This window comes from Melanotaenia boesemani, chromosome 2 (assembly GCF_017639745.1).
Source record: "Melanotaenia boesemani isolate fMelBoe1 chromosome 2, fMelBoe1.pri, whole genome shotgun sequence".
Classification (NCBI taxonomy): domain Eukaryota; kingdom Metazoa; phylum Chordata; class Actinopteri; order Atheriniformes; family Melanotaeniidae; genus Melanotaenia; species Melanotaenia boesemani.
In genome coordinates this window covers 27,616,951-27,634,668 of record NC_055683.1, presented here as the reverse complement: position 1 = coordinate 27,634,668, position 17,718 = coordinate 27,616,951, and the positions used below count along the sequence as shown (strand labels likewise).

The 17,718-nt window shown below is 37.6% G+C and overlaps 2 protein-coding genes across 5 annotated transcripts; one reads left to right on the top strand and one right to left on the bottom strand.

The window, feature by feature from the left end:
- Positions 1 to 708: 708 nt before the first annotated feature.
- Positions 709 to 10,097, bottom strand: asf1ba (anti-silencing function 1Ba histone chaperone). Of its 4 annotated transcripts, none has more exons than XM_042006147.1 (5): positions 10,006 to 10,097; positions 9,663 to 9,776; positions 9,120 to 9,235; positions 5,557 to 5,733; positions 709 to 1,058 (listed from the first exon to the last, which is right to left on the bottom strand). In XM_042006147.1, exons 2-5 carry the CDS (start codon positions 9,769 to 9,771, stop codon positions 867 to 869), a joined length of 594 nt encoding a protein of 197 aa, XP_041862081.1. In that variant the 5' UTR covers positions 9,772 to 9,776; positions 10,006 to 10,097; the 3' UTR covers positions 709 to 866. The 4 variants fall into 4 exon arrangements, with proteins under 4 accessions (XP_041862081.1, XP_041862072.1, XP_041862064.1 ...); XM_042006138.1 differs by having other exon boundaries at positions 10,010 to 10,082; XM_042006130.1 differs by having other exon boundaries at positions 9,905 to 10,071.
- Positions 10,098 to 13,608: 3,511 nt separating this feature from the next.
- On the top strand, positions 13,609 to 17,247 carry crb3a (crumbs homolog 3a). The gene is made up of 4 exons (XM_042006436.1): positions 13,609 to 13,883; positions 14,184 to 14,380; positions 15,692 to 15,741; positions 15,834 to 17,247. Exons 2-4 carry the CDS (start codon positions 14,209 to 14,211, stop codon positions 16,041 to 16,043), a joined length of 432 nt encoding a protein of 143 aa, XP_041862370.1. The 5' UTR covers positions 13,609 to 13,883; positions 14,184 to 14,208; the 3' UTR covers positions 16,044 to 17,247.
- Positions 17,248 to 17,718: the final 471 nt, after the last annotated feature.

Here is a 17,718-nt window from a genome sequence, read left to right as displayed (position 1 = left end):
TTATTTCGTAAGGAACAAAAACACAATACAACACAATGATCTTCAAATCCTCATTTTATCTGCAGTGCAGTTTTCATTTGTAGAGCAAAGTCTTTCTTTTTACCAGACTGATCTGTGATTGGACGTGACGTTAATGCAGGCTATTTTTAGTCAAATGTGAAAATATGAAGATATTCTCACACTGATATTTGTGTTACACAGTTCATACTTCTACTTAATCTATGGGGAAAATTGTTCATATCTGCTACAAAAAACCAGATACAGTAGAAATAAAAAAACAAAAACACAGGTAGATTACAAATACAAATGTTTTTATTAGTGAAACAAAACTGCAATAGGAAAACACACACACACACAAAGCAATTTAGCCCTACAAAACCCATAAAAAAATCCACAACCTAATTGAGACAAGGTATAAGTGCAATTTTAACAAAAATATAGTGGCAGATGAACAAATGTCTGTACAGCAACATACTGTAATTTATTTGCCTATTGCTCCAGTGCTGAAATCCTCTTAAGAATTTTCCAATCTGTCCAAGAACAAAAGAAAAGTTGTACAACCACCTTTTGTTGGGTTTCAGCTTAGTTATTTTATAGCTGCTTTTTCACATTTCAATATTGCTTTTAACATCAAGGTACCAACTATCCATCTATATAGTCATTTCAATAATTCACAATCTCCTTGGAAAAAACGGTCACTGCAGCCCAAAGTGGAGCTCATTTCTGGGGTGTTTGAGGGGAGAAAAAAACAAGCAGTAAGGCAGGGAGGTCTGTACATCATCTCATCCATACCAGAATGTCCATAGGCATTCTTCAAAAATATGGTGTTGCGCTGTGAGTAACCACCTTTTGGAGAGGGGGCACCTCTATAAGCAGTCCATAGAGTTGTCAGGTAGTATCCCCAATGGTGGGGCCTTGCCTGGCAGACAGGATGGTGGAAGCATGGAGTTTGATGAAGGATCCACATTTTCAGAATCCTCCATTCTCTCTGCACTGCCTTCCCAGTTTATATGGAATCTGGTAACACGTGGGTTTGATGCAAGAATATTTCTCTGGAGCTGAAAAGGGAACATATAAACAGCCAATGAGACAGGAGCTCTCAATGTTCTATACTGAAAGGCTAATCATTCAGCAATTCAGACAGATTGCCTGAACTAAAACAAAAAATACTTCCATTATTTCTATAAAATAATGTGGTGTCGTAGTGTATCTGATAACATTTTAGAAACTCATCAACCACTTAAGTCACGTTATGCTGTAGTGTAGTTATATTGCACAGTGTAATTTCATGTTATAGCTAAATTAACTGTAATAGTTATTTTACTAATTATGGAGCGCTACATTAACATTTTACAACCTTTTTTATTGGTGTAAATGTACCATAATGTGCGAATTTCCAAAACAAACAAAAAAATAAATAAAACTTGTATTTTATGTACATTTTAAATGTGATTTCAAGCCAAGAAAAGTAATAAGCTACAAATGTGCATTTCTTCACACCTGAGTGAAATGTTTCATTCCACATGTCAGATACCTAAAAAATGTCACACCAACAATCAAAATCCTTTGGCATTACAGCAGAACTCACAGTGGCTTATTGCAGAAGTTTTAGACCTTGGCTTTCCTCAATGGACCAAATCCATTCATCTGTGTAAAGCCTTTTCTTACAGTGTGCACATTCACACTAATGATTAACAACCAGCTGATCTGTATTATGTAATCAATAAGAGAAACACAAGGGAGTGCTAGTACAAGTGAAACTCAAAAAAATAGTATATTGCACAAAACTTAATTTATTTTAGTCATTCAAGTAAAAAAAAAAAAACAAAAAAAAAAAGGTAAACTAATTTTATATATACATACACACACACACACACATATATATATATATATATATATATATATATATATATATATATATATATACACACACACACACACACACATATATATGTACATATATATGTGTGTGTGTGTACCTCAGGGGTCTCCAACCTGTGACTCTGGTGCCGCAAGTGGCTCTCTGGACCTTCCACAATGCCTCAAAATATGTGGCTAAAATGTTTTTTAAATATATCTTTCTTGTCATTAGGTTGGAAGCCAGGGACTTTTTTTTTTTTTTTTTTTACATCATTTTCCACAAATATCTACATTCCTTAGAAGAATGTTTATCCTCTTTTTATAAAGGTTTTATGTTTTTCTTTATTTTAAAACCTTAAAATGGAAATAAAAATGTGGTTCTTCAAAAATAACAAATATCCTATGGTGGCTCTTCATTAAAAATATATATTAACTTGCCTTTTTTAAAAGTCTTGTAACATTTGCGTCTCTAAAGTAGTTTTATTTAGCTGGCTGAGGGAAAAATGGCTCTTTGGATTGGAAAGGTTGCAGTCCCCTGCACTAAACACATAAACTGATTTAGCAGCAGTTTTCTATCTAAACAGCAACAGATAAAATATTTCTTTATATATATTTATAAAATCAAATAAAATCAAATATTCATGATAAAGAAGGATGAAATGTTCAGGATTTACTAACTAAAAGGTAAAAAGTCAGCAGAATGAATTTAAAGCTGTGAAGCTGCTTCCTTCTAAACACAGAAGGAACAATATGTGATGAATATCAGCATCAGGTGAACAGACAGAAAGCAGGATTAGAATCTCACAGCTTCTAGATGGTGGGGAGAAAGAAATATTCAATATATGCACAATAACTTCCATCCATGCACCTTCAGTGCTTCATTATCCAGATTTTTGGCCTATAAATTCTCTACCCTTTCATTTTTAGCTTGACTTAACCTGAAGCCTCTGCTACCAGGAGTTAAGGGGTTACCGTCTCGTTTCCGGGTGTAGCGTCAGGTCTGTAGATGTAACTAAATATGTGTGGTATCCACAGAAAGTCCAGAGTTTCAGCTACCAGCTCAGCAAAACCATTTCTATGACCGACACACACAGTTAAGACAACAAATAATTCAAAGACCAGCTACATAAAGTCCGAAAAATATGTAAACACAGATGATGTCTTCCCGTGTCCACCCAACGGCATGAACACGGACAAACGACTCCTCTACTGAAAGCTCACATCTCACAGATTCCACAGCTGGAAGTTTGATCTCGCTATGACCAAGATTCACCGAACCAGAGGCAGAAGAAGACCTGACTTAAGCTTTACGTTTTTAAAAATCAGAAAGCATGTCTTACCTTTGCTAACTTGCCAAAATTAAAAGTGCATTTATTAAAAAATAAATAAAAAATAAATTAAAGGTTTCTCATTGCCTTTTGGGAGCAGTTTCCTGTCCAAAAATCACTTTGTTCTGCCATCTGCATGAGTTTAGTGAAAGAGAAACGTCGGTTCTTCATCTTTCTTAAGTTCCAGACAGAAAACGTCTCTTCATTTTAATAAACCCGCTCTCTTCTGATTACATCAGAATCCTGCTGCAGCAGGGAAGGGACACATGGACGCCATGTTTTTGTCATCAAAGCCAGCGGCCAGAAAAGAAACAAAACAAAACCGAGCGATTAAAAAAATTAACGCGTTAATTAACCGTTGCGTTAACGCGCGATTAACGCGTTAACATGCCCAGCACTAATTTTATTGCATACTGGGATTTTAATCCTTGGTGACATTTGATTTAAACATATTAAATCCTGTATTAATGATTTAATTTCCATTAAAAATATATCTTAACTGTGTGTAGCAATATTAAATAACCCTTGTGGACTGAAATAGGAAAACCAAAATTATACAAAAGTGCTACACAACAGTGACATGCGGTGAAGTTTATGGTTGGTGAGGCACTGATTTACAATTGTAAGAACTGAAAAGAGCCTTTTATTTCAATATTCATTCAACAGCATGCAACTGGTAATGCTTCATATCCTATCAACATTCCTCTTTCAATTGCATTCACACACCCACTGTTACTGTTACTAACAGTGAGAAAAGTAGCTACTGGCTGTCCTAAATGACATCATCTAATGGGCATAATAGCCTGGTACATGGAGGCTGCTGTGGAGAGGAATGTCATGGGAAAGGCAAAAATGGACGAAAAGACAAGCTAAAAATTTTTAAAAAGGCAAAACTAATAAAAATAAAACAAATTCTTTGGTTAATAATTTCTTTCATTCTAGTTTAATTTTATTAAGTGTAGGTTGTTTTCTAATTAGGAGGCTGCAACATTTCACAACACTTGTTTTCCTCCACACTCTTCATTAATAGACATTAATATCTGACGGTAAGCCAGCACGAAATCATCCTGCACCAGCTTTGAACGTTTCATTTTCAGCCTGGTCATAAAACAGGTGATCATCTCCTGCTCTGAATGCAGCTACTGCTGCTGCCAGAAGCCTCTTCTGATTGCTTTTGGACAGGGGAGGGGCCTGCGCAGCAGCACCCACTCCTCATTGAAAAGAATAAACTACTTTCATATACGTCAGTCTACAAAAGTCTCCAATACTGAAAAAGTGGCTTTAAAAAAACAAACAAACAAGCAGGTCACTAAGTTGGCAACACACACACCGTGTTGGTGTGTGAGTGCGCCCCCTTGAGGTGAGGCAGAGTACTGCTGCCTCACCTGCTGACTTTTCTCTGCACTTTATTGTACGATAAACGGGAATATTTTTCTCACAAATACATTAAATACATTACACAGACTGTAGAGTCATGGTGTATAACAAATATTTCTGTAAAGTTCATACTGGCAATATGCTGAGGAACAGAAAACGGCACGTGTCATTCAACCCAGTTTGTATTGGATGGTACAGCCAGAGCTGAGGCACAGCTCGCCCGTGCCTCCACCGGGGTTTCTGCACTGGATTTGATCGGGAAATACTCAAATTTGGCAATTTTTACTTAATAAACTGTCAAAAACGTGTTAGAGTCATTCTGAAAATGCATTTTTAACACAGATCAGTGGAAAATATTAATATTTATTGTATGTTTTTTTCTTTAACATGACAGGTGAGGCACTGCCTCACCTGCCACCCCTGACCGCACGTCACTGCTACACAAACATGATCCACATGATAGATTCATCACACCTGCAACCTTCTCACTAAATTCAATGTTTGACATGCAAAGAAGCACCTGGATAAGCGAGCCTTGTTTTGGAAACAAGTGCTGTGGACAGCCTTCACATGGGGCTCTCTGCCTACAGACACAAAGTGTACGTTTGGAGAAGTAGGAGAGGCTGGCCACTACATAAGGTTAGTGTTGACTTGGTGAACTTTTGCTCATCACTTAGCGTACCTTTACTGTTATTTATATATTTAAAAAAATAATTAAAAAAGTGTATTAGCTCATTGACATTTCAATAAAAAAAACATGGTATTTTTATTTATTTATGCTGTATTTGGTCTATTTACCTCCCTCACTAAAAAAAATAAAAAATAAATAAAAAGCAAATGCAGGATGCATTTTAAATAACCCAGTAATACTCAAAATCTTTCACACAACAACTATCCACAAAATTAATAAGTACCTTGTAATACAAAGAATTACCAGTTATGATGACATAGGAAATCAATTATTAAGAAATCAACCAGCAAGTAGTCTGACCTGTGTGTAGTCTGGCTTGATAGGAGGGTTTTCGCGGAGTTCTGGGTCTGTGTACTCGTTGTTCACATAATAACCAATGCGGATAAACTCTTGGCCACGGTAAGTGCAGGTAATCAGCACCACAGTTACACCAACAGCATCACTTTCAGGAATTAATCCAGTGTTTGGGGCATCAGCCTGTTAAAAGAAAAAAATACATTTTAAAAGCAAAATACCTTATCTGTGGCACTCAGTAACTGTGGAGTTTACTTTTTTTTTTAAACCAAAGCAGGTTTAGAGTCAGAGCCCAACTTAAAAGTTCTTTCCATTTAGCCCAGGGATCCCCAACTCCAGTCCTCAAGGCCCACTGTCCTGCAGACTTGATGTTTCCCTGGTGCAACACACCTGACTTAAATTAATGGCTCAATTGCAGATTTGTGTAGACATTATCATGTTGCAGCAGGAAAACATCTAATACTTGCAAGACAGTGGGGCTTGAAGTAGGCCTGTCGCGATAAGCAATAACTCAATTAATTGAACGATAAGAAAATAAGAGCACGATAAGTTTGCCGGCCGCGATAATTTTTTTTCGTCCCCCCTTTACCATAGACTGTGTATGACAATAGGTTTCACTATGGAGTATTTCGACTAAACGCTCTGGTTTCTTGCGGAGTGATCTCTCTGGTGTCATACTTGACAGCAGCATGTTGCAGCACGAGCCGGTAAGCCGCATTTGTTTTGCACGGCTGCCAACACGCAATGGCCGTGAGACTTGCGTATTTAAGTGGCTTCTCACGCTCTCGCGCTAAACCTCCGATTCTCATGCTGAAATATGTAAATAATAGATGCAAGCATCTCCTCTTTTATTGTTTCGCTGCTTCCCACATGTAAGCAGAACACACACATTCTAGCTTACGACGTCAGTACAAAGCCCCCACTTCCTGGTCTACCGTAATAACCCCTGTAATCCGCAGGCACATTACGCAAATAGAATCAGCCTATATACTAGCGTATATGACAAAATACACATTAAGAGCAATGCCGGCTAATCGAGAGGTTTGGGAGGATTCCCAGTGGGCCGCATAACTTTTGGGCCGGTGTCCCGGCGTATGTGAATGTGGTATCCCAGCTAACTGCTGGGTTGTAGTTACTTATAAGGCCAACAGAGGGCAGAATGACTTTGTTTCACAAGCAGTAGATTTTGAAGAGCAGAAGAAGAACACGGGTTTTTGTTCGATGTAAAGTGCTGAAGTTTGGTTCGTCATTAAAACCGGCATGCTTGTCTACTTGTCTGGAGTTTATTTGAAGATGCAACAGTGAAAAAGGCGCTTTTATTTATTTAGTTTATTGACCTTTGAAAATGTGTACTTGCATTATTACGGCATATGTCACTATATTAGTTGAGAATGGTCTCAAAATGACACATTAGCGCTCTGCGCAATATTATCGTTTATCGCGATAATTTCTGAGAAAATTTATCGTACAGCTAAATTTGTTATCGTGACAGGCCTAGCTTGAAGACCAGAGGCCTGTACGGCGAAGCATGATTAACATACGCTGGATATCTCTGTTACCTGGGTTGACTTTACTAGACATTCAGGATCTGGATAAGTGGTACGACGAAGCTGATAATCAACTTAGTAATTCAACCCAGGGTTTTCCAATCTTGATCAGTGCGCACTCACATAAAAGGGGTGGCGTTTTCAGGGTCTGACCAATCGCAGACATAGAGCAGCATACTTTACCATGGAGGAGCAGACAAATATTCTTCATAAATACGAAGAATCTGAACAGGTCATTCAGGCTAAAAGAAACACTGTTGCTGTAGCAAAAGCCAGGAAGGAATGATGGAAGAAAAGGGCCAACTCTGTTAATGTGTAAATTAGTTAAATTATACAATATTAGTTGGACAATATGAACGGACAGCACACTGATCACCCAATTTCACTTTATTACGGCGCAGAGGTTTCGGACAGAGCACTCTCTTACTTTTTTTTTTTAGTTTATTACATCCACCAAGTTGGAGGTTATGTTTTATAGGGTGTACGTCTGTTAGCAACATAACTCAAAAACTTACGGACAGATTTTGGTTAAATCTTCAGGAAATGTCAGAAATGGAATACAGCAACAAGTGATAACATTTTAAGGGTGATCCAGATCCAAGAAATTTTTTAAAAGATTCTTATGGAGAGATAGGGATAATTTTGTCATTAGAGCTTCTAAATTAAAAAATAATGGCCACAATCAGTGGCAAAAAAAATTAATTAAAATGGCTTGGCAGAGGTCTGCGCTCCGAGTGCTTCTAGTTTCCAGTGAGTTCTATAGAGGCTCAGCACCCCTGTGTGAGCATGTTTGTGTTAATTCCTCACTGTGATGGCATGAGTAATTGTGCTTTCCATAAATTTATGGTTCTGCAGTTATGCCATGTGTGACCATTATTATTAACAACAAGATTTCAGATGCAACCCTAGTGGAGCTAAACAAACAAAGCGATCAGTGACAGTGAAATTTCTTCATCAAAAGGATGCATCTATCCCTAACAACGCTTTCTCTCCTAAGCACTCTTCTCACAATCTGCAAACCAACGTCGAGGGTAGGCCATTTTCCAAGAAAACTGACTGGTCAGGAGGTGGTGCCTTTATACGAAATCTCTTTTCCAGAACATAAGCTGGAGCAGGTTAGTCATTTAGTGTAATTTACCATGTTAACATACCCAGCTAAGAAATAAACTAGCTTCGTAGAACAGAAAACACAGGGTTAACCCTGAAGTCACCTCCATAAGAGACAATCCAGCTTCGTTGTGTAGGCCTCAGGGTTGGGGAACACTGGCTTAGACCACCAAACCATGGGTGCAGTACCGAAAACCTGGTGCTACACAAGCACCCAGCCTTTGCTGGGCCAAAGTTATGGAAACCAACCAAGCCAACTAAAATATTGTGACCACCACGTTTCAAAATCCTGAACCAGTGGGCCATTTATTCTGCTTGATTAAATCAGAAAAGGTTCAAAATGGACAGGAAGCCGACCTGAGGTAGGAAGAGTGTTCTCTCATTTTCCTGCTGATTGATATTTTACTTTTCCAGTCAGATCTATGACTGCTGTCCAATGTGCCATGTAGAAAGGCATTCACATTCATTTGCACCTGAAGATTTAAACAGTGTTTGCAGCTATAGTTATCAACACTGTCACCTGTGTTAATGTAGTTAACTGGTGTTTACAGATCTCATTGAAGGCAGCGTTTATCAGTATCATTAACACTGGCATGTGTTTAGAAAGACAAGGGAGCAATGCAGAGAGAATTCACAAACACCAACTGTAGTTTAAGCAAAGTTTAAAAACTAAACTGGTAATATGAAGATATTAAGACTGTGGTTTGTGCTGTACTGTGGTCATCTATTGAAAGTCAGACTAATACTCTAGAGTGCCTCAAACACATACTGGAAAAAACATTTAAGGTTATTTAAAATATGTGGCTCTGATGTTATTGTGAAGCACTTTTGTCAACTGCTGTTGTTTTAAATGTGTTATATAAATAAATTTGACCTTAAAAGGGATGTTTTTAAGTTTTCTGCAACCAGACTCACCTGAAATACAAACATATGTCTCCCGGCAGGGACTGGGCCCACCAGTACTGAATCGAGGATTTGGTCATATTCCTCGCTTTCTGCTGAGCCAACGTAGATGATCTTCCATTCCAGGTCTATAAACAAAAGATGTACAGTTATAGACTGAAGAAAGCTTTTCATACACAGGGACTATTTCCTCAGTTTCAAATCTACTAATTATCAAATGTTGGTAAAACATATTTTGCTATAACAGTTTATTACAATACAAACTGACGTAGTACTACATACTTTGAGATAAAAGAAGAGTTATCAAACAAATTTAATAGCAAAGTCTTACTGTTTGTACACTGAACGATTAAATTATGCCCACGACATGGATTACAAGCTCCTATGTTACTTTAAGGTTGACTTTTGAATACCGTTTGCTCTCAATTAACTCCTTGGACGAAGTTAGGTAATATAGCTGATAATCTGTTAGCCGTTAGCAGTTTACAGACTAAACAGACTTGCTTTGGTGTCAGACGTAAAAAGCAATGGAGGCTACGATGTTTTGGTACCCACCTTCTGGAAGGTCCTCCATACACTCAAACGTTATTTCAAACTGAAAAGGGTTGCCAAAAGGACTGGGGTTATCTAGGACGGCCACATTTAACACCTGGACCTTCGCCATTGTTGCTGAAGCGGTAAAGGGTACGGGGAATAAAAAAGGAGCCAATTAGAAACAAACGATTAGTCCAGTTTGACGGGACTGCTTTACAAGCAACACTACGACACAAGCGTCGACACTATTTTTAGACACACACCCTTAATTCTATCCAACGTATGGCTTATATTTACGGTTACTATTGCATTACTCACTGCGTTAACGACACCTTTATTAGGTCTTAAAACAATTTGACAATACTTGCTCTCCCGCCGCTTTGACTGATCTACCCAGGTTTCACCGCGACTACGGCAAGCTGTACGCGAGGAGCAGTTTCCATTCAAGGACATGCAAAGTACCTCTACTGCCCCCTAGCTGCCAGATGTACCCACACCAGCTGCCCAGTGCTTTCAATTAAACCCGTTTTTTTCTAGACATGCCAAATTGTGATGATTAAAACATATTTTGTTTGAAATTGACAAATGTATATGCCATTTTAACAATTTATATGTTGCTGTTTTTTCCTTTCTTTCAATTATTAAATTCAGTGTTCACAATTATCTATACTTTGGACATTGGATGTTCATTAAAAGAGAGACGGTTACACTATTAATCTAGAGGAAAACATCAGGCTATCAGACGTCGGGATTAATAAAATGGCATTGTGCAACACTGAATATTGAATGATTGAATGAATGAATGCTTTTATCAAACATGTTCGAGTAACACTAAAGTAAACTGAAAACCAAACAAAACAGATGAAAATAGTCAAAACAAAAAACTAATAATATGAACCCAACATATCTGAAACAAATGTACGATGAAGCATAAGCTTATTTAAACCTACCCCTTCTCCACTACTTCATTAACAGTCTCCCCAAACATACATATTTACATAATACATATTCACAAAAAAATAGAAAATAAATAAATTAAATAAACAAATACATAAATCATGTATGCGAACACCTGATTGTTAAAGGCCTTCTTCCACCCTGTACTTTGTGAGAACTGTGTGTTTGTACTGCTTTTTAATAAACTGGGTCATGCTTGGACATTGCTGGAGAGCCACACCCAAACTGTTCCACAACCTCAATCCGCAAACAGAAACACAAAAACTTTGTAATGTCGCTGAAGTTTTACGTTGAACTCCCCCCTCAGATTATAACCCTCATCTCTGTTAAACAATTTCTGACTACTTCCAGGAAGTAGACTTGTGTATTGCTTTGTACATGATTAGTGCTGTTTGAAAATTAACCAGGACAGTGAATGTTAACATTTTTTATTTTAAGAATACTGAATTTGTGAGAGCTCTGTAACTGGTATTATGAATTATTTTTTAGCTCTTTTCTGTAGTATGGATAGTGATTGTATTCTACATTTGTAAGTATTGCCCCAAACCTTTGCACAGTAATGTACAATTGGTAAAATCAGCAAAAAGTAGAGAATATGCAGTGATTTGTGGTCCACAGTGTGTTTCTTATTGCTCAGAACATAAATGCTCCTTGCCTTGTACATGTTTGATATGAGACTTGCATTTTATTTTCATCATCTATTATTACCTAAAGAAACTTGTTTTTATATATTCTTTCAATGTACACCCCATCTACTTGTATGTACTTGTGTATTCTTTATTGCATTTGCCGAATAACATGAATTTACTTTTTTGTAAGTTGAATGACAATTTGTTTCTGTCAAACCACATTTTCAGTTTGCACATTTTAGTAGTAGTAGCAGTAGTACTAGTGTCATATGCAAAAAAGACTCATTTTAATATTTTTGAAACTATGCATGTCCTTTATATAAAGTATAAACACTTTTGGACCTAATACTGACCCCTGGGGATGCCACAAGCAATGCCCAAGCACAATGATATATATCCCCCAACTTCACAAATTGTTTTATATTGCTTAAATAACTTCTCACCCAGTGCAAATCTAACCCCCTGATCCCATACCGTTCAAGTTTATTGATTAAAATGTAATGACTGATTGTGATTAAAGCTTTTTCAAGATCTATGAATATACTGAATGCAGTTTGTGATCTACATTCCTGCAGCACAGTGATGCTGAACACACTGTGTAGCCAAAGTGGTTGAAAAAACAGTCAACACATACCAATTCTGACATTTTACAACCTTAGCCAAAGTCCAAACTTGAAACTCATTTAGATTCTGGGGGGACTAACGCCCACATTGATGATGGGAAAATTTACAACCGGGAGTGGAGAAATCCCAGTGAAGACATGGGACTTAGCACTTTTTTGAGTTGCAAATAGTTTAGGACTTAAGTTTATGTTTACTGTAATAATTGTAACCATAAAAATGATCAACTTACCAAAGTAGATCAAGCTGGAAACACCAATAAACCTGGAAACAAAATGACATAAACCTTTGATCATTTCATGCGTTGCAAGCATTTTGCTGCTGTTTTATTGAGGACAGTACACCACAAATACCACAGGCAGGGAGGAGATACAATAAACAAACAATATAGGGCCCCACCCCAGGGAAAATAGACTACAAGGGTATTTCACATTTTACCAAATCCAGTTCAATATAACAAGGCATCCTATAAAACTATCCCCCATAACAGCGCTCTACAGAACAAAAATTGTTAAAATACATTTCAGCTTTTCAAATAAAAGTGCTATGCAAGCTACATGCTTCAGACAAAGACAGGCTGTGTTTTCTTTTTCTTTTAATGAAATGCCCACATCAATTTACAGAGCAGACCAATAGCGAACAGAATGGCATTTACCCCAAGAGATGTTTTAAACTGTGTGCCCACAGACCAGAGTGCAAAGCTGAGCCAAGCTCAACAAGGAATTTGTTCTCCAGTGCACAAACACATGTCAACAAAATCATGCATCAGATACTACCCTGAGTAAATAAGGTGCAACTAATGGAAGACAGAGGTTGTCCCATGTAGTTGCATATTGTCATGCCTAATTAACTAAAATAGAGGTGTTTTATTTAAGAATTAATGTACAGTGACTGACAAGTCAAAGTAGGTTATTTTTCCTTTCATATTTGTAGTTTATGAATAGATTTAGATTATATTAAATCATCATAAACTCTCTTACGCTTATGCCATTAGTCATCAAATCAATTTTTTGTTTTGTTTAGCTTGTTTTTAACCTAATCTGCAACACCACGAGTCAGCCAGGAAATTAACATTCCCCAATACTACAGGCTATCAAATACTGGACAGAACACACAAAATTGCATGGGGCTCCTCCTCATGATGACTCAGTGCTTTAATCTAGGTTTTCCATACCAGTTGTACCTTGTTTTTCCAAAGCACCTTAGTACTCTCACACACTGTCCACATGAAAATCAAACCAGTACAGATTAAACCTGTAGCAGTCCACATTTTCTCTGTCCCTTTGAGTCTGAGAAGGAGAGATTAGGTGAGGATTAGAGCCCACAGGACCAGCTGGCCTCCAAATTCATCCTTAAAATATCTCAGGAATGTTGATATCCTTTCTTATGATGGAAAACACGAAACCTGATGGAGGCGCTGTTTAGTGCCACCACCACTATCAGCCAGGCAGGTTGCTAGGGCTGGGCAGGGGGTGCAGTCAGACATTATGCAGGTTGGAACAAGTGAGAGAAACCTGGCGTATTCAAATCAAGTTCAGTCCATATCAACTATCAGAAGCGGAGTATCCTGTGATTAATAGTTTAAAAGGAAATTATCAGTTTGTGTGTGTGTGTTTTTTTTTAAATCTAATGGCAACAGAAGAAGGATCTGCTCTGCTTCAGTAAACTGCTTTTCTCTTTGACTCTGTACAAAGGAGGATCTGTCCGCCGCGCTGCAGGTAGATAACTGCACAGGTAGTGTAATACGAAACTGAACCATGTGACCAATGGCGATCTGAACAGTTGAGGGGGGGCTGCTTTACATAAAATACCTAGTGATAGAGCAGCCGAGGATGTAGTCCAGCACTAAATCGCCCTTTCATGGACTGTAGAAGTATTTGCGACTCAACATGTTACCCGTTTACCTCACCGGGATTATATTTGTTGCAGTTTCATTTTTGACAAGGTGAGGCGGAAGCTGTTCAGACGAGAGGAATCAACCTGTTGGCGTGTTTCCCGGTTTGCTTTTGACCATCTGGAAGCAGCCGGATCAAAGGTATGTGTGGATTTGTGTGGCTGAAAATCCAACTTTTTAAAATCAAGTTTTTCTCTAATAATGTCGCTGATAATAGAGGGTAGCTTTAATGAAAGTTATTGTGATTGTAACACATGTTCTATTAATAGCGTGTTATTTTCGTGCAGTTTGAGCTTGTTTGGTGCTGATTCAACATCAGGCTGAATGTGACTCAGTTGTGGTGTCAGCCGCCTGGATCAGCCTCAGATTAGAGTGTCAATGTGGGCTCAAAAGGATATTTCTACCACATTACTGATTATTATGTCTTTCCACCTGTTCAAGGGAAGGCACTAAAAACTGACAATGTATGTTGGACCCTGTGAAATGGACCCAAGCTGACGTCCCCATGTCCCAGCCTGTCTTTATTTGGCTTGGCAGATCACGTGTAGAGATGGCAGAGTGTATGGGTCTGCTGGCTGTACCTGGATCTGTGGTTGGGAGTGTTTTACTGCTGATACTGAGCAGTTACCCTGTGTGGGGTGAGTTTGTTGCCATCTTCAACACTCCCACACAAATAAGCTAACCTTTTGACCACACCTTCACGCACACTCACCATTAAATCTTATAATGACGAAGAAAGAGTTCTTGGAAACACCAGAAAAGCTGGAATGTGCATTTGCTTGTCAGCACTTTGCAAGTACATTAGATCAAGAGAAGAATTAAATAGTGCTCAGCGAGTATGTGTTTGATTAATCATAATTGTGTATACTGGATAAAAAAAAAACAAAACAAAACATTGTACATTATATTCCACTTTTTCTATTGTGTGGCCACGGCTGTCCACTTCTCTAACTCCTTCTGTTTGTTATTAAGTTGTACTTTTGTCCTTGGCAAGTTTGCTCTTTGCTTAGTGAATGATTGACTCAAGAAGACATTGGGGGCGGGCTCTAGTTTTCTAAATAAACTAGTTTTTAAAGACCATCCTTTAGATGAAAAACACAAGGAAACAAAATGAGCAAAGTTGTTCCATTGTTTGAAGCAGTGTGGCGTTTGATTCAACATTCCTGAGTTTTTCCTCCTGCTTATTAGCTCTGTTGGTCAGGTAGTTACAATGAAACTTCATGATGAAACTGAGTGATCACATGGCTGGTCATGGATCAAATGGCTGGTATAACAGCACTGACTGGAGGAGTATCTGGAAAGCTTACAAGCAGCAGCTGCCTCGAAAGTGTACACGAGATTATAAGTAATTTCTGCTGTAGCTACTGCTGATTTCTTTATATCTGGCATGTATGCAGACAAAGACCAAATCATTTTAACTCTTTACAAAATAATATTAAGCTTTTAAAGGTAGTTTTGTCTTTGGTCTTATGGGCATTAATCTTTTGGCTGTTGTACAGCACAGTCACTTCTCCATCTGGATTCAAAAACACACTTTGCTCTTTATTCAGCCACTAAATGTGATTTTAGAGGAACAGCTTGACATTTTCAGAAAGCTTATTTGCTTAGTTGTTGACGTAGATGAGAAGTTTAGCTACATGGTGAAGCTGGAGATAAGAGGAAATGTTTAAACAACACCAAACCACAATTTAAAGTAACAATTCACTGGTTGTTCACTGGGTAACCTTACCATAACCGGTCATTTAACTGGAAACAGGTCTAACCAACCCACTGCTTTTTACCTAAGATGTCAGACTTTTTATGTAAATTTAACTAGATTACTTACAAGTTTCCTTAGTCAATCAGTAAAAAAATGTAAAAGATGTCATATTATTATTTAACTAAGAATTTGTGATTAACTGACAATAAAAAGTGATGATCTCACTTTAATGTTTCTGCTCTTTTCACAGGGAATTCTACCATAATTAGAAATGATACCAATTCTAATAACACACACAATGTGAGTGAAACATTTTCATATTAAGGAATATTACACCCTAATATTTGACATTTGTCAGTGTTAACTATCCAATATTCTTACTGTTTTACCAGGGACCCAACATTGCAGCTATTGTGGCGCCCACAGTGACTCTGTGTGTGCTGGCCATAATCCTGGCTGTTCTCGGCTGGTTGTTCTGTGTGGTAAAAAAGAAAAGACAGACTGAAGGGACGTACAGACCAAGTGCTGAGGAACAGTCTGGTGCTCGCAGCGTGGTCACACCAGATGTGCTAAAGTTACCAAAGGAGGAGAGACTCATTTAGGATATTCGCTTCATGTCATGCTTGCGGGGGACACTGGATGCAAAAGCTTGGCATGGTGTGACGAAGCTGATGGAAGAGGAATGTCTTCAAGTTAGGCAGATGACTGAGAGAAAGTTTTGAAACTTGACATCATGACAGATATACCTACTACTCCATTTCAAGAACTATATAGTTCCTGCACAATGCTCTGAAGAGAGGCAAAGGATGGACCTACTGTGGAATTTAAAAACAATTAAACAAATCAAAGTCTGAATGTTAATCAAGCACATCTGATACATGAGCTGCAGTATTTTATAACTACTGACAATCTTTTTTATATATGTTTTTAATGTTTTCCTATTTTAGATTTGACAGTGTAGCATAGCTGTATTTTATCTGATTCAGTCTTTTATGAGTTCACAATTGCACTGTAAAATATTTGCTAATCTTTTACCTCAAACTTTTAGCCTTGTTTTTGCCATTTCAGTCTATTTCATTAGAAAAGGACAATGATGCGCAAAGTTTTTTTTTAATGTATGCAATCAAACAAATTATGATGTTTCAGGTGAGCTGTTTTGTTATAAAATGAGGTTTTACCTGGAAATTGTGCAAAGCAAAAAGCAATCAGTTGTTTACACTTTTAAGTATATTATAAGTCACATTATTATAAATGAGTTCAACCTTTGTAATACATTATTCATTATAATCAAGCACACACGTAGTGTTGCAACGTTTTTATTTATGCTTATGCAAATATATATATATATATTTTTTTTTTAATAATATTAGCATAATTCAACCTTTCAGTGGCATAACATCCCAGAAAAAGATGGATGACAAAGCTTGGGAAAAGGATTTTTAATTCCTCCTCCATTCAACCTGATAAGTGACCGAAAATGGATGGATGAATGCGGGGATAGCTTCCTCTTCTAATTCATTCCAGTACAGTGTTGCTGAGTAATAACCAAATGCAAAACAAGTCAAAATATGACGGGGTTTGATGCACACAAGCATTTAATGATTACCAATATGAATCATATCTTCACTGGAATTCCCTCATGGACAAATGCATTTGTACACTAAGTCTGAAGATGATAACACAACCATGCAGATAAGCATTCTTTGTAATCAGAGCCTGAAAAGTTCACCCTCAGGTACCTGACAAAGTCACCAACAGTACAGCCATTGTTTACGTATCTGAAGAAAAGAAGAAAAGAAAAAACTTTCCTAAAAAGGACAGAAACTTGTCTGGTTTCAGGCCTCTGTCTGCTCCATGACAATGTCTAAACAGATTATTCTGATATTGGACAGAGTCATCAAATTATGAAGACCAAATCAATCCTAGATTGTCCTAGATACTTCAGTATTTGACCATGTTAAGTCATTCCAGCTCACACACACATACACATCAATGATGTATGTAAAGCAGAGGTTCCATGTACAATGCAGACCTAAAATCAGAAACAATTTGGGGTTCAGAAACTTCCTCCTTAGGGTTGTATGTTCTTATTCTCAGAAGAAAAATTTATGCAAATAACCCATGATCATAGTCACGGTAATGTCTGCCTTAGTGTTATGACTAATGCCAGATAGCATTATTACTGAAGATGACTTGGACTTGCAATGGGATATTTATGCGTTACATACAGTAAGATGAAATATAAGAAGTCTCTCATGCTCAGAAACTGCTCAGACC